Source organism: Gymnogyps californianus, chromosome 8 (genome assembly GCF_018139145.2).
Source record: "Gymnogyps californianus isolate 813 chromosome 8, ASM1813914v2, whole genome shotgun sequence".
NCBI lineage: Eukaryota > Metazoa > Chordata > Aves > Accipitriformes > Cathartidae > Gymnogyps > Gymnogyps californianus.
Window position 1 is genome coordinate 29,664,040 of NC_059478.1, and position 24,110 is coordinate 29,688,149.

Here is a 24,110-nt window from a genome sequence, read left to right on the forward strand (position 1 = left end):
TAGTAAAAACTATAGTTCATATCTATGTACAAATGATACAGTTTAAAAACAGTCTTAAATAATCTTGTATCTAAACATGTTGCATTAAGATTTTAAATCAGAACCTGAATTTTTTTCCTCCCCTCCCCCCACCCACCCACAATCCCCTTAAATTTCACTTTTTCTGTTGAATGTAATTCAGATTCAAGTGTGGGTGTCCTTGAGACAGAAGCGAGAACCGCTGGTTACTCTGCATCAGTGGACCAGCTAAAAGAAAATGGATTACAATTACTTCAGCAAATTAAATACATTTAACAGTGTTTGGCTATATTCAATGTATTAATCTTACTTAGAAATAAAGCCATTTACTAGACTGACACAAATGCTATCTGTACAACTAACCCATTTAATGGGACAATGGGGTATTACTTTAATCCTATCTCCAAAATTCCCTCAGAATCATCAATACATCATTTTGTTGCATTACTTTAGTTACTTAACAAAAGTAATTTCAGGGTTTTTAAATATGGGTCTCACTTGGAAACCTTGCTACAGCCAATAGATTAGATTTTGAAAAAAGGATTTGGTGCCAGTATCTCTCATTTTATACTAGGTGACCCAGCAACACAGTAATTGCAAAGCCTCCAAGTAAAATTTGGGCATAGTTTCTCTCTTAGTGGAGCCAAAGGTCTTTTTCCTACAGCCCTTCCCAGACCTGCCAGATGCTGAACACCTTTACCATTCACTAGCATCAGAAAGAGCTGAGATAAAGTGTCCTTCAACATACCCTGAATAACTGAACCTGATCTAACTTTGAAGTTAGTGCTGCTTTGACTGCAGACGAGTTGGACTAGATAACCTCCAGAGGCCCCTTCCAACCTGAATTATTCTATGGTCTTGCAAGTTTTTATCTATGTAAGTCATTCCACAAGGCAAGGTACAAAAGCCAAATAAAATTAATTAGGACAAAAATTTCTGCATATTCTTAACATGCTCATGGGCAAATCATCTTAAGCAGAGGTGGCTCTACAGTGAGATAGCAGCAGTGAAGGAGAAAGAGGCTAGCAGTGCAGCAGACTGCAAATTGGCTCAGATTTCAGAATGTGATTTAACCCCTTCCCTCCCACAAAGATTTTCATCCATCCATACAGGAAGCCGAAGTGTTGATTTGACTCTTGGATTCATTATGGTTCCAGGGAGCCTAGCAAGTGAAACATGATTCCTTGGCTTTTAAAGCCTTTAAGACAGTAAAGAGACATGTTGCATGAGCTGTTGATTCATATACTAGTTCTAGTACCTTGAGGGTAGAAAGGTTTGTTCGGTGGATAGCTGGCATTTCCCTGCTGCATGTAGTTCTGAGGCATATTGTAAGGCCACGCTCCTCGGAGGAGAGGAAAATGGGTAGGGGTCCCATGGTCCCAAGGGACAGAAGGAGGGTTCATTTTACCAAACTGTCCTTGGAAACCCTGATCTATTTTTCAATTGAAAGGGAAAAGCACATTGCAAGTTGAAATAATTAAACAGTAAGTCACAAATACAATTTACATCTTAAATAACAGTTTGCGGGGGACTTAATGTGATTAGTCTGATGTGCTACTCTGTTATTTTTTTTTAAATATACATCAATAAAAATTACCACCTAAATTACTCCATTATTCACTATAATAGAATTTATTGGGGAGGAAGACAGAGGATGAATCAGGATTAAAATCAAGACCTACAATTTCACTATTCCTATGTCATTCTCACGATGAAAAATACAAGGTCTGAACAATGTTACTAATATCTGATCCCACACAGATATCCACTATCACTGACACAGCTGTGACATGAAAGCTATTATCCTACTGCAAGAAATAATTCTCAGATGTACACTGGAATTCCACTAATACCTGCATGCTTAAGAAACTTGATGTCTAGATCATTGGACCAACTTAAAATTGATTTTTAGGGAGAAAAATAAAAACTTTTGAAATAAGTAAACAAATTGTAAGCTGTTCCATTTACAAATCTAGTATTAGTGCAGCATTAAGGATGAGAAATCAAGCATCCAAAGAGGCTAGACACACAACAGTTGATGCCAAATGCTGTATTACTAATCCTGCACTTTTTGTTCATAGCTCCCAATTTTATAAGACACAGCGGTGCCTGCTAATTTTAAAACTTGCTCAATGTACATTCCAAAATGAATAAATACATTTAAATAACTATCCTTCTCAGTATATCAGTTCCCCTTCAGGCTCATCATAAAAAAAACTTGCAGGCACACTTTCATTAAATAAAAGTAAGCTACGCATTTAAAAAGAACAGTAACTTTTATAGAATAAAACATGAAGCATGGCTCTGGAGTATGCATGAAAAAAAGTTGTCTGTCTGAAACTTCTAACGATCCTACTTCTGATCAATTGTCTACTGAAAAGAGAGTAAAGTCGCTCCTTCCAAGTCAAGGTTATGTGAGCCAAGACAAAGTTTCCACAAACTTACTGTTCCCAAATTGTCCCGAGCAAGTAAGAAAGGAGGCTTCAAACAGAGAGCAGACAGCTCATCTCTACCGCGTGCCTACCCTGTGACCCCACCTTAGTGGCATCTAAGCCAAAAAGGAAACAAAACTGATTAAAATACAAAGAGGAAAAATACCAGGACTGGGAACTAGGAAAAGGAGTGTGATGAGACTGGAAATAGATGGAAGGTGAGGGAAGGGGAAAAAAAAAAAAAAAATACTGTGACTGACAGCACAAGAAAACTGGGAAACCACCTGTGCAGGTATGATGAGAGTGGAAGCAAACACACTGAGATAGAGCAAAAGGAAAAAGACTGAAGACAGGGACTGACTGACTACATGATGAGAAATGGGACTCGTTAAGGGAGAATGGAGCAGAAACTAGGATTTGGGGAGCTTGTCTGAAAGAAGGCAGCTACCTGGGTAAGAAGACTTGGATTGGAAGGAGCTGCTTGAGAAAAAGTCAGAGCTGGGGTAGACAGGGAGGAGGGGACAGATGAGCCTGGACAGAGAATTAAGATCAGAAATGGAGAGGTAGGGACAAAGCACACTGAAGGCACAGAAAACACACTGGTAGAAGTTTCTGTATCCTCTAAAATACGTTCCCCACAAAGCTCTGAAGAGAAAAACATGAATCTCCAGCATCTCACCAAATATCTGAAACTCATTGGTGAATTATACCTCATCCAATACTGTTGACTCAGCTGAAAATCTACTGTTGCTGTCAATCGCCTTATTAGTGCAGAGAAAGGCGCTGCAGGAGATTCAAAATTTCCATCTCATGATGAACAACTGCATCAGTATATTGTATGATGGCTATATTTTTTTTAAACACAGGAGGAGTTACACACTCAATAAATCAAAAGACCATTATCATGATGTAAAGATCACAGTTAAATTTAGGGGCTGCCACGGTTTATGTTGCACAGAAAAGTGTACGGGCTTTAATTACTATATACTGTTTTTCTCAGCCTCAAACATACAAATGTACTTGGCTTTGGTATGAGGCAAAAGGCTGTTGCCCACTTGTCGCAGGGAAAATCTGTATGAAGTATTTTCAGGAAATGACATCAAGATTACGGAAGTTAAATGTGGCAGGATAAACTGTAGGAAAAAAGAATGCATAAGATCATGTTATATTGCACTAAATGCAAGGAGGCAACATTCAACTTGCACAACCATAATTCTGCCAGTCTCTAAGTTTGTAGTTGCAGTCTCAGCATTCATCTAATAAACTACATAACAACATAAATGGAAACCATATTTGTAAGCATATTCACAGAACTGTGCTTTAGACTCAAACAATTATTAGAACATTTCTCAGTTGAATGCATGATTTCTCATGTGTTGCACAGTTGTCAATGGCAGATAGGACCAATGCCTAAAAGTTACAATGATCCAACTTGCCTAGTTTTTTTCCTACAAAAATGTTAAGACAGTGAAGGTAATGACTTAGTTTCTTAAGCATCATATTTTTAATATAAAACAAGTTGAAAGAGTTAGCTGTTTCTGTAACACTTAACACTTGTACACAAAGTGTGAGAGGTTTGATACAACAGAGAAGAGTTACCTGAATTCCCCACAGTGCCATTGTTCACCAGTGAGTTTGGAGTCACAGGATTGTGCCAGTGTCCCTCATGAGAAGTGCTGGGGATTCCCATGGGCCTGGCAGCAGGCTGTGCAAAGATGATACTGGGATCATTCAAGCTTACACTGCTCTGGTTATTTGTGGTGCTGCTGCTGCCAGATCTCATAGAAAATGGAACATTTGTAGAATGAGCAGGGTTACCCGGTGCAGAGTGAATAACGGGCCCATGAATAGGCCAAGAAGTGTTGGGAAGCTGAATTTGGTGGTGATGGTGCATCTGAAGTAGTCCCAGGTTATGCAAGGTGGAATACTGACCTGGGGGAGATTGGGGAAAGTTAAACAAAGACAGCTGGACCTGATGGGGTGGCTGTGCACCCTGCTGTGGTTGCGGAACGTGCTTAGACTGGGATATTGGTTGTGGCTGAGTCTGGTTAATGGAGGCTGGCTGAGAGGAATTCTGTGTAAATTGTTGAGGTTGTGGAGAGTAAGATGACTGATGCGAATCAGACTGGAGGGGAAAAAAAAGTATGTATTTCTGATTAGTTCACTAGCTATTTAATGGTGTTCTTCTTTAATAAGCACCCACTGTATTACACTATACATAAAAAAGGCAAAGCACTCCCCAGCAACACCCCAAATACTACGCCCAAGTTCCTGCTGGTTTAAATAAGTGCAGTTCGACTGACACTGATTTTCACCACCAGATAATTTGGTCTGTTAATGTGGCGCATCCCACGATCAGAAACATCATTCTGCGCAAACATCAGCCCCAAGCTCTTCATTAGACTCCTCCCACATCTGTTTCTGATTTTTAATTAGTGTCTTCCCCACCCTACTTATTTACAGCCCAGAATCTCATTAACTCATTACCTTACTTCTCAACAGAGTGGTTCTTATTACTACAGACACTTTTTGAAGTAATTCCAAAGTAAGCTCCTAATATTTCTTTAATTTTTATTTAATCTGTTAAACAAGAAATTGAAACTCCAAAAACCCAGTTTCAACCTCCATATCCTGATGTTAGGCCATGGCTAAAGGCACAGAAATAGCAATTATTACAGCCTTTGCGGAGCTTTTACAAAGCTTTCCCTTTCACCAGCAACAGAAACAGGCGTGAGCCTATTTCATTTGTTTGGTATTGCAACTAAGCAGACAAGCACTTCAAGAACTGGGGTGGCTGGGAAAAGAGTTCCCCGGTTCATCTGCCAAAATTTATTACCAATGTCTGGATTAACCTAATCTGGTTTTAAGCACTGAGACAAGATGGTGAGGGTATAAGATAGGTGCCTCCAAAGAGAGATTCGAATGACAGACAGCTACCTAAACCAGAGATGATTACCTGAATCTCAGATCTCAATCTCCCCCTGGAGTTGCTTGTCTCCCTCCATAGACTATAGCAGACAGCTAAGTCAACTCAGTAGTAGTCCAAGTAACTCAGCTGCTGTCAAAGTCTGAAGTGAAAGGTCTCTGCAGCTTGTCACTATCCATGACTGCTCGCCTGTCCGTTTAAATTGGCAGTCACTTTTCTTCAATAACCAGAGGTCTGCAGGACTTCCCCATGCCAGCCTTTCAGAGCGTTCCTTACAGCAGCATGCTGTGTGTCTTTGCCTGGGCAAAAGCTGAAGTTCAGAAGCTGGGACTGGTCCCTGCTGCTATTCCAGCTGTTCCTGTATGAGTGCCTCCTATGCCTTTCTATCAAACCAGGAAGAGAAGGTAAACCTGGGATTTGAAAGACAACGACTAGTTTAACAGTTTAAATGTTATAAAAATAGAGCACATGCACTGACTACAGCCTTCCTGCAAACATTAAGCCACCACAAGTATGCACTGGACATGCCAGCAGCAGGAGAGGAGAAATGTGAAGCTCCAGCCTCTTGGTCTGCTTCCACACTCCTGTTTTCCCTTTTCTCTCCCTCTTGCTCCACTAACATTCCCCTTCCCATTCTCCTCAAACAATCCCTGGACAGCACATATTCACCAAGAAATCCTGGCCAAATGACAACCATGCAACACACACACACAGTCCATGACATCCAGATGACACAAGAATGTGCATATGCAGTAGGTCCAGTGTGCATGATGTGCCTGTGTGTGCACCCACATGTCCAGCTTCAATTTCCCAAGCAGAAACACAAGGCTCCTAAAAAGATACTCCTGCGTCACGTGATAGCATGGTGGCAGTTCAGCCCTCACTTAGATTAGGGCTGTATCAGTCCCTCCTTAACAGCATATTATTATAGTAAAAATGTCATAAAGTCTCTGTTACTGGAGCAAACATTCCAATAAATGCTTGCTGATCAGTTAGAAAATACTCTATTCCTAAAGCAGTAAACTGAACAAAGAGCATTAGTGATCAGCAGCCCTGATTGCTATGTTTGCTTACTTGCCAGCTTCTTTAGCAGGCACATGTTTCTCAGATGAATAGCTTACAATTAATTAATTTCTGCTGTATTCTGTACTCCAAAAACATTAAATTCCAACAGCTGTATTTGCTCAAATACCCTCTGCTATCCGTCTCCACTTAGAAGCAGGTTAAACATATTTTATCTAGTTCTATGGAGACGTGAACAAGTTCTAAGAGAAAACTACCAAAAATGTCCCCATTGTTCTGTTTGTGCTTCTAGTGTGCTCTGGCAGACTTTTGCCCTGTGTATCACATCTGAATTGAAGTGTGATTCATCTGTGTTCCCTGCCTGTTCATGACAGTCCCTTAAGATAGTTCTCCTAAACCACAGAGAATCATGATAGTCACAAACCTAAGTCTCCAGCATGTTAATTATGAGCTATGCTTTACTTCCCTTAGTAACTCCAGAACATTGCCAGAAAAACTAAGCACAAGACTTCAAAAGGCATCCCAGCTTAAATCTCAAAGATAGTGAAGCTGGCCTTTCAGAATTGCAAGCTATCTCATATGAAATTTGACTACGTAGTTTCCATATTGAAAGGCCATAAATGCTCTCCAAGAGACACTACGTTATAAATCAAAGTTTCATTAACTGGCAGAGTGCAGTGTTGTCATTATAAAGTCCAGAATCTGTTGAAGAAACACTGTGCAAACAGGATTACTGGTTTGCTACAGCTTGCTTACTTCAATACTATAGCTAATTGGAACTTACACATTCTGATGACTGTCTAGTGCGCAAGGGTCGTTCCACTTGCTGCTGACTCACAGCTACTAGCTGCGAATTTACCATGCTTCGGACCAACTGGGTGCCTAATCAAGGAACAAAAATGTTAATAAAAAACACAAGGTTACGGATGACACAATAACACAGAACTGTGAGTCAGTGATACCTTAACTCTCATGTGACAGAGAGTAGGTAAATCACTTTAACCTCTCCTTTCCTTTAAGTGGAAAGCTTTCTCTCTACTGGCAACAGCCAACATTAATAGGTATAGCAGCTAAACCCAAAATCTAATTCTGAGTAATACAAATTCTAGCATGAACAAGCTCACTTTGCTATCAGGCAGGAGCGCTACTTTATACAAGTTTCCACACTACTGCTGTAAGCAGTGGGATTTTAAATAGCAATAGCAACAGCAGAAACTTTTGGGCAAAGAAAGAAAAAAAAAAAAGAGAGGGTAAGGGATATCAGAATCCAGAAAAGCAGCAAGGTTCTCTTTGAAGTTCATTTATGAATGCTTTCTCTACTTTTTCAAGTACCGCAGGCACCTAAGGGTCTAATTTGAATGGGTTTGCAATTAGACTTGTCTCTAATTACTAACAGTAATTTGAAAGCTGGATCTAGCTTCCTAATGCATCTGTATGCTTTTGGAAGTGTTACTTTAAGACCACTGATTTTTGGTGACAATACATTTACTTACCTCTCACAGACAATGGAGTGTTAGCTAACATTTGAGAAACACTTGGAAGAGGAAATGCATTCAATTTCTACTACTCCTAAATGCACCCATTGTGAGTGGAAGACAAATAATGCAATGCCCTGAAGTACACTATACATACTGCTGAGTACATTTTTACCACCCATGCAAAGACTGTACGTCAGGAGGCATTACTGCCCTTGAAGAAAAGCAACACTTAGACGAAAAGCTGTATTTGCAATGACTGAAATAATTAGTTGCTGAAATTTTTAAAGATAATTACCAGGTCTGTAGAGAAACCTAGAGAGAAGGCATCTCAGAACTTTCAAATTATACTAACAACACATAAACTAACTTACCTGGCACGCTATTATTTCTCTGACGCGTTTGTTTGAATTCAGGACAATCTCTTCTAACATGACCCACATCCCCACAGATGAAACACCTTTTCTCTCTTGTTTCTCTATCATCTTCTTTCACTTCTTTTTCATCATCTTTCTCATTCTCCTTTTTCTTCAACCTGAATAATATTTTTTATTAGCAATATCACAAAACCACAAAAAAAAAAAAAATCTCTGTCGAGTTGTTATATTGGTTTGTTCAAAGGAAATGGTTACATAACCAACAGCTGTACCAGAATACAAGTATCTTAGGAATCCCAGAAAAACACTTTCAGAATCTGGGCTGGTTAACAACCTGTTTGTATAAGCTTAACAAATTTAGAAGCTCCCCAGAATTGTCCAGAAGCTATCTGACTGTATTAGCGCAGAACTATACCTGCAGTTAAGTAGGCTTAGCCTGCCAGTTAGTTTGGGAGTAGTTCTATGCAACAATCCCCCTGAGTCAGAACATACACAAAACAAGTTAGCTATAGCTTGCAGATATAACCTCCCCCTGACTGGAGATGGCATATTTCTCTATAAGATTACATTAGCATCCTGAGCCTAGACAGGATGTGAAAGAAAGCACTGAGGCTCTTTCAAACACTCAGTACCAATACAACAAACAGGAGAAGAACTAGTGATCAGGAACCAAGACAAGAAATAAAGGTCCGATATCTGTAGGACTGTTAAATGTTAATACTATTTTGTGAGCTGTATATACAATTTGAGAGAGATTCTATGTTGCTGTGCTGTAGTAGCAGTTTGTGTGAAGAGGAGATCACAACTTCTTTTCCTGAGGCAGATATAGGGAAAGAGGTGATGCAATTCAATTTGCTAGTGCTTGTGAGGAGTATGTTAAGGGAGTGGCTGAAAGAAATAGTCAACCTGTGACCTTAGGGTTCCAGTCCACTTTCATGTATCTTGAACTCTGCTGACTGAACAAAAGCCTGTAAATAAGGACTTCGTAGCAGGAAGAGACCAAGAATCTTTTGAAGAATTATGGAGCACACAACTGAACATAAAGAGTAAATGAAAAAGCCCAGACTTTAATCTGCATTGTAAGGGCTTCAACAGGTTTTAGGAGGAGTCAGACAACCTACGCTGAATGGGTTGTTAAAAATCCAAAGATGTAAAAATGCGAGGAGTGCACATTCTCTGTCAATTCCTGCTAAACTCTCTTTGGAGACATTGACCTGCGTGTACTAGGGACTCCTTTTGCAGAGTACTGAATCTCAAACTTCTAAGTGCAATTAATGTACAAGTGCAAGATCACTAAGTGACTGGCACTATTATGACATTACAGAAATGCACCTTAAATATGTACATTTTAACTACTCCTAGATTTTAATAAATGAACTTTTACCTGCCTTGCGGAGGTACGTTATCAGATCTATAGAACAATTCAAATTCAACACTGTCTTCCGAACAGGATCACTACAGGAAATCCATTTTAATACATTACATATTGTGTAGACAGGTAATATGGTCTCCATCTGAACGTTTACACTATAAAAAGATAATTTAGTGATCTAAATTTTAAGGTAAGCTGTAACTAGATAGATCATGAAGCAAAAGTATTAACATATTATAGACTGTTGATTTTACTCTGTGTGTGCTTGCATAAACACTCTAAGATTTAAAGAGATGACCAGAAATAGTCTTAAGAAAAGCAAAAATAGGATGGGAAGTTGAGGATCAGATATGAAGATTTGATTTTCTCTGCAATTCAGCATATTCTTCATTTCCATTCAAATTTCAAATATCCAAATCTCTCCCAATCTAATCTCAAAGATTTTACGTTAGCTTTGTATATTACGTACCTCCTCCTCTTTGGACAATCTTTCATGTAGTGACCAATTTTTCCACAGACACGACAACATCTGTCATTGGGTGCCAATTCCCCATCTGTCAGCACTTTTGAGTCAAAAAAGTATTCCTATCAAAACACATCAGACAGATACAATATATAAACCATTCACAAGACTGAGAAATGAAAGCAAAATGGACAGCTTTCATCTCCTATTGTTCCCTAAAGTTTACTACTTCTTAGATTATACCTAGTCCTTTTCTTCCCCTAGATAATGGCAGCTTTTTCAGAGATGTGGACCAGTTTGGGCTAAAAAGGGGTATTTAGTCTTAGGGCCAGAGGCTGAATTTGCAGAACAGCTTATCCAGGCTCCAGCCCGCTGCCTACCTTCCGCTTCCCCAAAGGCTCTTCAGAGGGCAATTTTTTGCATATGATCTATTTTGGTATCTGAGTCACTGCTTGTATGCTTTCCGAAACAGCCTACGTCCCTTCCCAAATGACATGATTATATCCCCCCTAGACAGAACAAAGCTCAGGTGGGAAACAGATGGAGCACCTGCACACTGACCTATATCCCTCCCCTCCCCTGGAATTTGCTAAGGACAGCTGCAGTTCTGATGTGTGTCAGCGCAAAGGCCACAGTTTACAGCCTCTGAGCAACATAAACATTGTGAAAGTACTATCTTGCCTGAAAGACTGAAATAGAGGTACAAATAGAAATGTCCTATCCCCAATTCAGGAACAAAGTCCTACTGTAGACAGGTAATTTACTGAACCTTTTTGCTACAGTTTCCTCTCTGTACCACTAAGCTGCAATACAGGGCACTGGCTTAGGAAGGAGATCGAGAACTCCTTCTTTGTTGGGCACTTTGGAGAAATAAAATGCTATGTAACACTACTGGCATTATTTCCTTCACATAAGAGACAGCTCATTTGCATGCTAAGGCTGCTTTCTGTCTTGCCTTTTATCCTTACCTAAAACGTTCGGTGAAAATCTGAAATGAGGCAGAACACCACAAATGACCCCATACACAAACACACAGTAAATGCTTTTCAGAAGCCCTATAGCCTTGTGTTGAACAGGTATGCAAACAATTTAAAAAACCCAACTAGTTAGCAGTAATATTTATTACATACGCTCACATATTTGTCAGTTACAGGTAACTACATCCACACTGTAATTCATTATTATTTGTATCACAGTAGTACTCAAACGCCCCAGTAAAAACAGATCCTATTTTATTAGGCACAGCACAAAACAGAACACAGTCACTGCATCAAAGAACATTTAATACAAACTCAGAAAAAATACAGATGAAGTAAGCAAATGGAAAAGAGAAGATAGGGAAGGATGAGGGTAAATAAAAGCTTTCAAGACATTTTCAAAATCCCTTAGAAACACAAACCCTGTAGAAAGCCACTGGGAGAACAGTCCTCTGAACTCTCTTAGAAAACACCTTTCTAAATAGATGTTAAAAATATTAATTCCAGCTGATTTATTTGCTCATATAAAAAAAAATAATTCTCTATTACGCATCGATGACTGGACCCTGTAGCACAGAGGAGTACTTTCTCTAATATGATGTTGCATGAACACATTCCTGACCCTGACTCACTATGCAAATTTTGAAGGTCAGCTGATTTAAAAAAAAAAAAAGGGGGGGGGGGGGGGGGGGGGGGGGAGTTGATCACGGTCCTTTTCCTTCCTTAAGCAACAATCCTTATTTTCCCCACCAACTGGAAAAATAAGTAGAATATAACACCTCCTCAGTCTGTTTTATTTAGCTACATGAATAGCTAGTGAAGTTCCTAAAGCTGTTTCTGGGTTTTATAGCTGATATTGCAGCTTTCTGCAATACTTAATGTCTCACAATGAAAAGTTTTCTAAAAAACAAAACCAAAACCCAAAATAAGCTTACTTTCCCCAAACCTGCGAAAAATACCCATCACCCATCCAACTACTCCTGTGAATTTTATATTGCAGGAGCCCAATACTAAGCTGTACATTTTATGCAGATGATGTACAATTACATATATTGTGCATACCAAATTGATAAATACATACAAGAGATTTGCTTTGGACAAATTCAGTGGATGAAGAAAAGTAAAAAACATACTAAAAACTATGAAAACTTACAGCTTCTCTTCCAACAGCTGGGTAGAATGGGGTACCAAATAATTTTCTCCCATTGATAAATGCCTTCATTATGAAATTGGTCACTATTGAAGAAAGACAAAGTTATTGGAAAACAGAAAAGGCACAACACTTTAGAAAGTAGTGAACATTAATCACTAGTAGACATTAATAGCTTACTTTTCCTAGAGACTCCAGCACCGAGATTATGATTCAAGTCAAAAGGATCTGCGTAAAGAAGGGAGAAAACCAAATCAGAGTTGGAAAAAATATGCTGCAACAATTTTTTTTTATTTTAACACAGAGAATTCCATTTTAAATGTGCTCACAGGGTAGATGACAGCAAAGCAATGCTGAGTGTTTTAAAAATATGTGCCTAACCATAACAAAGTAAGAGCAATTTACTGACGTACACTAAAAGTCAGGAGTCTAATCTCATTTTGTAAGCTGTAGGACTTGCAAACAATGCTTTTTTTAAATATTGATGCTAGTTTCCTCACATAAAGATCCTGTGCAACAAGGAGAACAAATCCTCAAGCAACAGCGTTCATCAATCCCTCATTAACGGAACAAAAATTCAGCAGATAAGTACCTTCAATGGCAATACATTTGGATGTCCACTGTTTCTCAAACGTAGTTAACAGCTTCTTCTGCCGGATGCTGATCACATATTCCTTGAAGTCAAATTCTTCAGTGTAGAATCGCAGCAACCCTAGCCAGAGTTCTCCAAGTGATTCAGTGTTCTTTCCAAGAGAAGGCAGACGCTTCTTCTGCATGCAATTGAAGACACAATTTATTCAGCTACAGTTACTGAAGTACTTCTCCTCCTCCTGAACTACCTCTCCAACGAGTTTGTCTACCATGAACAGTTACACTTGGTTAAAGTAAGGTTAAATCACTACAGTTAACACTACCTCAACCTTGGACTGTTTATTAAGAGTAAGAAGTATTTTTCCTGATTTATGTTATTTAGAAATGATTTAAAATAAACCAAGAAAAAGCTCGTTTCAGCAAAACAGGACTCATTTGGGAAGTTAAAATAATATGGATATGGAAGTTGAACTACTCTTTTATATATTACACTGTTAGAAATTACTTTTATTACTTTCCCATAAAAACAAGCTTTAAGTTTTAGTGACTCTTCTGGAATTAGAATATTACCAATTCTTCCATGTCATCAAAGAAAAAGGCATTCCATCCATCCACCATTCTTTGTGGAATCTGTTTTCCATCAAATATCTGCCGAAATAGAGAGGGATACAGTTACCACTCTAATTCAAAGTCACCATAAAAGACTTGCAGTTTTGCTGGTAAGAAATAATACAAAAATATAAATGCTTTAATTTTAACAATTACTTCTTATATAGACAGAATTTCCCATTGGTAAAAAGTCTGAAAGTCTATTTGCATTATTGCTATACCTCTCTCAAATTATTTGTATATTTTGTTTTCAGTTGTTCTTTGCAACTAAGAAAACATGACTGAATTACCTCATCAAGATTCCGACATCCCTCTTGCCCACAAAATCTCTAAGGAGACTTTATATGACTCCTATTACATTTTGACTTTAGCAAAGCCAAGGGGAAATTCCACTGTTATTTAAATGCACTCTCAGGGTAGCAATAAAATAACAACCCGCAACCACTACTAAAGTATCAGCAAGAAAGTCTGCGTCTCAACTGCAGTGCTTAAGCCAATTTTCCTCTTGCACACAGACAACAAAAAAGTCAGAAAGGGATAATTTTCAGACGTGCTTGGGAGTTCCAGAGTATATCCAGGAAGAGGTAGATAGTTGACTAATTATATTCTCCCCACCCATGCAATGGAGATACAGAATGTTATTTTCTTAACAAAGTTTCCTGGCACATTTAAAATAGTATCTTTAAAGTTGTACCAAAGCATTAGTTGTCTTTTTTTTTCCCCCTCATCAAATCATAAAATAAACTTTTCTCTTACAGATAAGGTGTTAAGCAATAAATAATGCTTCTGACAATAACTGATGGAAGAGCTGGACTCACATCACAAGAGCATCTGGCGCAGTCTCATAATCACAATTCCCTTCTCTCCATACCACCTGCCAATTTTTTTTTCTATACTGTTCAGCATATAAATATCATCATAAGACCAAAATCCCAAAGTAAACATAACAGCAGAACTTAGGTCCAACAGATTCCCAATTTTGTTGTAATTTTCTTGGTAAGTTTTACCCACTAAAACCAAGCGGGAGTTACAAACCTGCTAATGCAGAAGGGCCCCATATTTCATTCATCCCCCTGATCCTAAAAGCCCAAACTTCTCCTATTTGGCTTGAAGAAACAGTGCATCTGTTTTTATAGCCTCTTTTTCTGAAAACCTACCTCCTGAAGAACTGGAATAACTGGTGGATTTCTCTGCTGTAGAAAGTACAAAACCATAAGAATATAGGCATACGAAGACAGACTACCACGGGATGCATCACCAATATCGCAGCGCTGAAAAAATACATTTTAAACAAAATACTGAATTTACATTTTATTATTTAAGACTAATAACTATGTCAGAGAGCAAACAGAAACCCCACCAGTAACAGAAAATGCATTCATCTCATAACTAAAAATTGTTTTATGAAGCCTGAAAAATAAATGTCCTTAGAGTCAAGTGCCATCTGGCAAATCCACAGCATAATTTGACTAACAGAAAAGCTTCTCATAGCCAAAATTTTTTTTTTTTTTAGTTTATAATGTGCTAAATTGAATAAAACAAATCAAAACCCCCAAAACAGAAATCCCAACAAACCTCCACATCTGATGTCCAGGTTTCAATACTGTAAAATTTAATTTTCCTAAACTCATGTTACTAGAGCTGTTTCTATGATTCCTTATTGTTTTGGTTCCCCCCCCGTTTTTTTTAATAATTAATTAATAGGCAAGTATTTCCATGTCGTACTGGCAACTTAGGCAATACCTGGCATTTTGCTAGCATACATACACATACCTAATTAAACCATGGTCCAGCCTGCACAACACAGCGTAAAACAAACATCAGTGAATTACCTTACTATGCTTGAAAATCTTATCACAGTATAACCTTTCTACAGCACCTGCTTCTAAGCTACCCTTTGCTTCAAGCAGGTGTCACAACAAACAACACATTTTTAACCTCTAGGTCTGGAAAAAACAGGGATTCACAAATTACTTTTGCATTAGCAGCAGTGACAGCTGTTCTTGGTTTTTCTGCCAATGCAAACAGAGGAGGAAGCATTTTGCTTAAACACAGAGTATTTGTATAGCTACGAAGTCACCTCCATTCATATACACTCAAGAGTGTATGTTCCACAACTTGGAAACTTGGTCTTTACGGTAAGATTTTTAGAATGTATATAATAGTATGCAATAGTACAAAAAAAGGTAAGATTCATTATTATAAATACGAGGCATTTTTAATCTGGACTCAGAAGAGACATGGCAATATTGTGCACTACTGTGACCACACACACAAAAAAAATCATTACTAGTCTTCGTGACAGTGTAATGAACATGTCCATTCCATTCTGAAACAAAGTTATTTTACTGATCTTGATGCATTTTATTACATTAATGTCTGGTAGCATGATACACTCTCTATAACCCGTTCTTTATTTGCCCCTGTTTCACTAAGCTTTCTTTGGATGTGTTTGGGGACTGTATTTAATAGTGCAGCTTGAATAAAAAGAAACATCATGTTTCAATTATCAAAGGCTGTATAGTATAACACTTTGTTAGAACATCATATGAAAAAAAGATGCAGGAGATTTGGTATTTGGTATTTCCAAACTCTTAAACTCAAGTCTATGTCCTAGGCACAGCAAGTAGAGACTTATGCATTCATTCATCGACCCATACCTACTCCTGGCTTTTACAGTAAGTAAAGCAAGGCAAGTAGGGCAGAAGAAAGCTGCAGTAGTCTCTGGGCTGGTCCTAGATATGGAAACTTGGGAAGCCCACGCAGAGCCACATGCCAATACATCTTACCACTTTTTCCAGTTGTGTGTGTGTGTTTGGGTTTTTTTTCTTTTGCATTGTAGCTGGTTTGAAATTGAAAAAAAAAAAAAAAGTTTTCCTTTCATTGGCTTCCTCTTAGACAGAAATCTTTCAACAGATAGCAGAAGATACCAGGACTAATGAATTTGATTCTGACACACACAATCAGATGCAGCATAGTCAGCTTAAGAAAGTGCACGTCATATTAATAGCATTCTACTGTCTCCTTTCCAGTTGGTATTAGCAAAAGGTAAACTCAGTGGCTGTATCAGAAAACACTGTATTATACAAATAAGTACCTTCTTTTTATATTACCTTTGCAAAAACTTTCATTGTATAGCCCAGATATTGCACTCTAGGATCAATAGCTGCATATGTAGCCAGCATTCTTGTGTTATGCTGCGCCTGGGAAAAGGGGGGGCAAAAAAAAAAAAAAAAAAAAAAAAAAATCAAACAGGTGTTTCAACGTAATTTATGGTTAATTATAGTATAGTCTGCAGTTCAAGCACAGGAGATGAATAATACAATTGGAGGGCAAAAAATCACAACAATATTCCGTAAAATTCATGCAACATTTCCTGCACAAACGTAACTGAAAAGTGTAATCAGGACAGTATTAATGCAGCAACAACAGTAAGAACCTTGGAAAAGACCAGCAAAGAAGTCCGTAAGATGACTCACATTGGAACAAATTCCACAAATTGCATCTTCTTCACAGGTGAATGTGAGCCCATTACATAAGAAATCATGCAATTTCATTGTCCTAGATTTAAGCTGGGATGAGATGTACTATTCATGATGGCAGAAAGGCCATGATGAATGTAGCACTAACAGCTTTTCAGGAGCATTCACAAAAATGCTTTATGCGCTATGACGCTGCTCTGCCATCAGGTTATACAGCTACTTGGGTTGGGCTGAGGGTGCGGGCCACTGAATTTAAATAATGTAGGGAAAAAAAAAAAACCAAACACACAAAAGCATTTTAGTTCTGGTTTCAAAATTATTCCCTCAAATGATTGAGTTACAATGAATTAAAAAGCTTTCTTTGAACACAAAACCAAACACAAACAGATGCTTACCAGTGTATTGTATAAACTGATATCTCCTTCTAAGCCACTTCGTCTGTGTTCAAATTTTACTATAGGCACTTTGGCTGTTGTTATAGGCAAGATGTTTCTCAAACCTGGGGAAGCAACACTTTAGTACATAAAACATTTCCATTAACCACATATATAGTAAATGTAAATACAAAACAAATAATACTTTAAAACACCTACCTGGATGCTTCTTAAGAACTTTTGCCAAACCTTCTATTATTTCTTTACAGTTTAATTTCTAGGAAAAACAAATATCACAGCTTCAGATGTTAAAACATGGATCCTATCCCAACAGGCGTATTTACTATGAAATATATATTTCATAGTCTATGTACAAAAAGAAGTAAGCAGTAAGCCAGCACATGAATTTACGTGAACTGGTGACTCGTATTCTCTATGTGGACATCTACAGTACACTAAATGTGTGTCTATAGGGCACTAAAAGTAAAATAGGCTATATCTTGCTTCAATTGTGCAGAGCGCAACAAGCCAACGTGCTCCTAGCAAAATCCTACCTTTTCTGTGTACAGAAATCTTAACTGAATTAAAAAACCTTAAAGAATTCTTGAATTTAAAGTAGTAAATTTTATCAATTTCAAAACTCTTACCTCTGCATTTTCATGGCCTTCCAATGTCATGCAGATATCTAGATCACTGTCCCGAAATCCAAATCCATTCTTTGAAGAGCCAAACAAGCAAAGTCTGGCTTTGTCTGATCAAAAGAGTAGACCAAAAAAAGATAAATTCTTTTACAGTTGAATGGTAAGTGCTTACTACGGAATATTGCTTAACTGAGATGTGCAGGTGCCCACAAAAAATGAGCTTTAAGAGAGAGCTTACAATGTCACTTCTAAGACTTCACCTTTGCTAAAGGAGGAAGCACAATATTTCAAAAATTCTTTATAGAAAGTAAGGCAGGACAAAGCCCGTGTAATTTTTATGAGTGAGGCATGTTACAGAGTTACTATAACCATTAAATGGCATCTCCAAATGTGGTGCAATGTTTTGTGGTATATGACTGCATTTTCCTGTTTTAAATAAATCAAAATAACGTGCAAACCCAGTCACCAGTATAGCTTTATCCCACAGATAAGACACAGCTACTCTTAAGGTAGTCCAAGCAATATTTCTGGTTCCACTCATACTTCATCTAGGTTGCATATTTTTCCTCTGACTAAGTAAATTTGGTCAATCAGTAAGTTTCTGTAACCATAACATACTGTTCAAGAAGATATAAGCAATAAGATTAATACACTTTATGGAACATTCTTTCCCAATTGTTTACATTTTTGTTTGAAACACAGTATTATCATGCATTTTCATTCTTGTAAAGGAAAGCAAAATTACATAACTGGGAGGAAGCAATTTCTTCCTAACTGAAAAGAATACATTTATCTGTTCAACTGAAATCAATGCTAGGAAAATATATATAACACCTATTCACAGCTTTTTCCTAACCTTTAATAGAATCAGAAATCTTAAGTCTTTCAAGGTTCTGTAACAGGTCTCAATCCTCAGCTGCTGCCAGTAAGCGGAGGGCACAGCCAGTGGATGGAAGTGCAATTCACAGTTCCTTGATCACCAGCCAGCTACAGCAGAACGGATGGCCTTCTGTGTAAAGCAATGGACTGGAATTCAGGCGACCTGGGTTTGGTACCTGGCTCTAGCACTGTTTTACAACACCTACAAAAAAATCACTTTGCATCTCTGTGCCTTCACTTCCATCACTGTAGTAAGATACTCTTGCCTATTTTAAAAAAGGTATGTGAAGATAACAAACTCATTAAGATTTCTAAGATACTTAAACACTGGTGACTAGGCAACAGAAGTACTTGGCCCATGACCCAGATAACATTAAACCCAACTGGCCAGGGCCTATTCAAATTTTCTTTTTGTCCTGACTGCAATAGTCCTGTATCTGCATTATTACTGTTGCAGCTCTTCCTCCACTCTAGGGACATTTCCAAGGAATAGCATTGAGGGATGTTCAGTTTAGAAGTCTGCAAGATAGCTTTACATACAGAGGGAAAAGAGATGCCACTGCTTTAAGCGAGGAAAATGAGCAATAATGAGACAAATTACATCTTCATGCTCTGGGCAACATGAATGAAGAAAGCATTATCAAGAATCACTACCTACTGTTACATACCATTATACTCTTTTCGAATAAATCTTTCCAAACTTGCCAGAATTTGTTCTCTGTTTTGTTGCTCAGATAAAGGAGGGGATAATTCATCTAAGTAAAAACAAGTTAAAACACAGTCAGATGTGACATTCAGCTACCTCAAAAATCTTTTTCAGCTAATTAAAAGTATTGGACACCTTTTTTTTTTCCCCATTACATTTACTTTCTTTGAATATGTGTTTTGCTTTTTTATGATACCATCAGAGTTGCTAGGATTTTATTTCAGATGTCTGATTTTTCTGCAGTTATTCAAACACAGAGCGGCTTGGTGGGCACCTGGTGTCCAGCTAAGGTTAACCCATGACAGCACCCAAAAGGGGCTTTTTCCAAAAGAAGCCATAGAATTTGACAAACACAAAAACTAGTTTTGCCTGGAGCCTAATTTCTGGGAACACTAGTAACTTTTTACAAACCCGGTGAAAAATCCTGTATAATACTAGTTTTTCAAATCTGTTATAAGAACTTGATATCACAACCATGGATTATATGAAAATATCAATCAATTTGTAGCCTAGGGTACCTGGAAGAGCTTCTTCCCACTGAATTTACTGCAATAAGTAATTTAACCCTACAGTTTTTATTTTTTCCAGATTACACATCACAGTTTACAGTGGAGTACAAACACTTTTCCAACTTACCAAAACATCTTTTACACACTATATCAAGTATTTCCCGAAACCTGTCTGTCATTGGTGGTAGTGGTTTTAGATCAATTTTCTTGAAATCCTCTGGGCAGTCATTTTTGGAATGTCCATCCCGTTTGCAGATGCTGCATACTATAGTTGGTGGCTTGGGGGGGAAGTGCATAAATGCAATTTTACTTTTAAGATAGTTCAACAGACCTAACATTTCCATGTAAGTCATGCAATCAAGAACATTTAATATACTATGTTAATGTTATGTTATATAACATAACAGCAACAGAGTCTCTACAAAGAACAGAAAAACACCTTTCAACAGGCTGCATTTAGTTCTCACCGTGCATAAGAGCACCTGGAAATTCTACAAGAAAGTAGGAGAGGAAGGCGGGGGGGGAGAAACACAAAACAACCAAAGAAACAAAACCCAGGATTTTTTTTCTTTTTTTAATGGAAATCAGAAAGCTTTGCATAAGATGGGACACCATTTAGTCCAAATGGTGTACAGGTTCGGTGTTTTCCAGTCCTGAATAACAGGTACCCTAAAAAGGCTAGAGCTACTATTCATAACAGAGACTGAAACAATCACTGGGAGAATCCTGTCATCCATCCACCTTCAGTTTTAGTGATTTAAAAGTAACAGCCCACTGATACATGACCAGCACTGCTTAAATACACAGCTTACCTTTCCTGAAGTCAAAATAAACTTATCAAACACATAATGCATTTCTTCTGTAGAGAGTCTGCCTTCATCTTTGAGATCATGAGCTTCCACCATTGCTTTGCAGTTGGGCGAGGTAGCTGGTGTGCCAGTGCACTTATTCTTCTGAGAAGACTCTGTTACCAAACTCTGTCTACTTTCAGCATCAGAAAATTCATTACTAGAATTTGTGTCATAGGGCTGATGTTCACTGCAGTTACAATGGTGGCTTAGCTCACCTTCAGTCATACAAACTGAAATTTCTAAATCATCCCTCTCTTTAAGCGATTTTTGCTTTAATTCACAGCATTCATTAGAAATAAGGGATAAAGCTTCTTCTTTGTCTTCATCGTAACTAGAGTCCAATGTTGAAAGCAGCAAAGAGTCTATGTTCTTGGAAGTACATCTTTTGGCTACAGCTTCTACCACTTCATTACATTCAAGTTCATTCTCTGGTATGTTACATCCACTTCCTATATTTTGTTTATCTACAACTTTTTCCCCTTGTGGAAGGCAACAGTTGGCTACAGGCTCTTCAGATCTTGTGGATTTCTTATTATTCATTTTCCCTTTTTCTTTTTTCTTGGTATCTGGCTTGGATTTAATCCCATCTTTACTTTGTGGACATGCAAAATATTTATATGCTGTCCTAAATCGCTCCAGGATGTACTCAAATACCATCTGGCTATTTAGACTTCGTGCAACATTCCTCTTTAGTGCAAAAGGATCTAGGAAGAAAAAGAACAATTTCATTAGTAATCTTTAATTTCTACATTGCACTAAAGCAGCTGAAATACCTAAGTTATGATATGGCAGCTAAAAACAGGTTCTTATAATATAGTCCAGAATTGTATTTAGATATACTTAGAGAACGTAGGGCCCACAAGGTTTTTTGGACTTCTTCCATACAAAACACAACACACGTGTGGCCATGAATGGCTGGCTATCATAAACCACTCTCAATGGTGTTATTTAAAAAGAAAACCACAGGTACGTTGTACCATTATATTATGGTCGATTTCTAAACTAGAAATGAAAATAAACATACAAAGGCAAAATAAATGTAGGCCTGCCTGAACTTTTTTCCTTCACTGAAGAAGTATTTGCATTTCCCTTAAGAAATTAATTTCTCTAACAGTAACATTAAGGTTATAAGGATTATATGAACCAATCTCACCAGGTTTCATTCTTAGTCCTTCCTAGCGATTTCTAGATCAAACATGTTTTCCAAGTAAAAAGAGCACTGGCATAGTTGCTATAAGTTTGCCTGGGAAGATAGCATCAAACTGAGATTCTGTTACTTCATCATTTCAGTTACAAATTTAACATTAAAAAAAAAAAAACAAGCAAAAATGAAAAACAAAAAAACATAAAACAAACAAACAAAAACAACACAAAAAGAACAATAGCAGGTATCAGAACCAGAATGCAATCTGTTTTTTGAAATTATTTCCTGTTTCTTCCTCAATAATTTGCCCTTTCATCTTACAGGTTTTAGTTTCCCACATGCTGAATAAACACTACTCTAGTTATAAAACTCTCTAGCTAAAAGTGCTTGAGAAAAGAATTAGGAGAGGAAATTAAAACCACAGCAGTGATCTCAAGACCCACTACTCAACATGTGCCTCAACAATTCATTGCTTGTTCTTCTCCTTTTTACCTTTCCTTCTTACTCTTTTTGTACCTTACTGACTCATCCTTCAATATACCTTTAGTAACTCATTCTCTGTCTTTATGATTCTCTTTGACCTATTTCTCCTTGTCCACTCTATCACCTCATGTGTGTTACGAAAAGCTACTTCATCAACATCTCTAGAAAGTGTCCAAAATTCATTATTTATGCTATTATAAAAATATCACCTTAAATGGTTTCTTAACCTTCCTCAAATACCCAATTTCTCTATTCTTAAGGCCAATTCAGAATGCCATGCATTGCTCTGTGATTTTCCCTGTTAAGTATTGTTTACATATTCTTCTGAGTTGAGGAACAGAAATAAAGATGTCTTCCAGTTATAAAGAAGTAATAGACAAAATAATTTTCTTTCTTTCTCTCCCCAACATACATAATTCAGGGTATGTATTATCATCAAATTCGTATGGTCTTGCTCCCTGAAAAAAGCACTTCCCTTAGCAGGATATTCAGGACCTGAAGCCTAGCCTATGACATGACATTCAGTTTCACAGTATGGAAATACTACCAACAGGGGAAGGGACAACAGCGGGTGCTGGCAGTGTGGGGGTGTGTTACTTTGATGGGTTTGCTCCAGTTCACTCTGATCAGAGCTAAGCTCTCTGCTCAGTCTGCATTAGAGTCAGAGGAAACAAACTGATAGCTGGTAACACTCAAAATACATTGTGGTTTTTGGAAATGCAGCTAGAGGTGCTGAAAATTCATAATATCAGAATTATTAAAAAGGAATAAATAATGGCTTATAGAAAGAAAGAATGAAACATATAAGAACAGAACGGTAAGAAACAGTGAGACAAATTTACACCTTGTATTTCAAGGACCAGAGTTGCAAAAAGTAGTACTAAACTGAAAATTTGTCTTTAAACAGACTAAACAACTGACAAAATATACCAAAAAAAATTTTACTTTCTCCTCCAATTATTGATTTAATTTATTGTCCAGACTTCTTGTGACAGACCTGTAAGTATTAGGTAAATAAAGATAATATTGCAGGATGACTACAGAACTAGAAAAGGGTATTATCCTACCTTCAATGGCTATTCGCCTTTTAGGCCAGTTTTTATTCTCTCTGGTTAAGAGTTCTTGTACCCGTATACTGATGACGTATTCCTCCAAAGCAAATTCCAGTGTGTAAAACTTCAACAGTTCTAACCACAGTTGCCCCAGTGAAACTTGGTGAGGGGTTTTGAATGCTAAGAGAGACTGAAACACATGGACAAGAATGCTCAACTGCAGTAAGCAATGAAAATTCCTTTTTTTCCTGATTCCATCCAATATTAATGTTTAAAGATAAAAGACAGGGATAAGAGATAGAATATGGTTTTTGATGAAATAAAGCCATGACTTACATTGCCGTGTTTCTCCTTTGCATTACTTTGGTTGTCCGCTTCCGAGCTTGTTACCTTCTTGCCACCACCTTTTTGTTGTTCAACTTTAGTTTTACTTTCCGCTCCAACTGAGTTTTTTGCTGCACCATTTGTTGGTGGTTTGTACTCCCACCGTACAAACTCCTCTTCTTCTATACCTTTCAGCTGGTGGTCATCTGGCCTCTTTGAATCAAAACCTTCAATCTAACAACAATTAAAGTA

The 24,110-nt window shown here is 37.7% G+C and overlaps 1 protein-coding gene across 5 annotated transcripts in view; it reads right to left on the reverse strand.

Annotated features, from left to right (window-relative positions):
• Positions 1-149: 149 nt before the first annotated feature.
• TUT4 (terminal uridylyl transferase 4) overlaps positions 150-24,110 on the reverse strand; it is a 49,094-nt gene continuing 25,133 nt past the window's right edge. For 2 of the 5 annotated variants that reach the window (XM_050900523.1, XM_050900524.1), the window contains exons 11-30: positions 23,871-24,092; positions 23,550-23,724; positions 20,817-21,559; positions 20,132-20,282; positions 19,458-19,544; positions 17,917-18,020; positions 17,489-17,546; positions 17,291-17,394; positions 16,527-16,616; positions 14,571-14,684; positions 13,375-13,452; positions 12,806-12,983; positions 12,394-12,441; positions 12,217-12,299; positions 10,093-10,208; positions 8,249-8,409; positions 7,184-7,281; positions 4,050-4,575; positions 1,277-1,450; positions 150-246 (exon numbers count right to left, since the gene is read on the reverse strand). In XM_050900523.1, the coding sequence (XP_050756480.1) occupies positions 155-246; positions 1,277-1,450; positions 4,050-4,575; positions 7,184-7,281; positions 8,249-8,409; positions 10,093-10,208; positions 12,217-12,299; positions 12,394-12,441; positions 12,806-12,983; positions 13,375-13,452; positions 14,571-14,684; positions 16,527-16,616; positions 17,291-17,394; positions 17,489-17,546; positions 17,917-18,020; positions 19,458-19,544; positions 20,132-20,282; positions 20,817-21,559; positions 23,550-23,724; positions 23,871-24,092 (3,402 nt within the window). In that variant the 3' untranslated portion in view covers positions 150-154. Of the gene's footprint in view, positions 247-1,276; positions 1,451-2,711; positions 3,584-4,049; positions 4,576-7,183; positions 7,282-8,248; positions 8,410-10,092; positions 10,209-12,216; positions 12,300-12,393; positions 12,442-12,805; positions 12,984-13,374; positions 13,453-14,570; positions 14,685-16,526; positions 16,617-17,290; positions 17,395-17,488; positions 17,547-17,916; positions 18,021-19,457; positions 19,545-20,131; positions 20,283-20,816; positions 21,560-23,549; positions 23,725-23,870; positions 24,093-24,110 lie in introns of those variants that run through there. The other 3 variants (XR_007766841.1, XM_050900525.1, XM_050900526.1) reach the window with 3 other exon arrangements.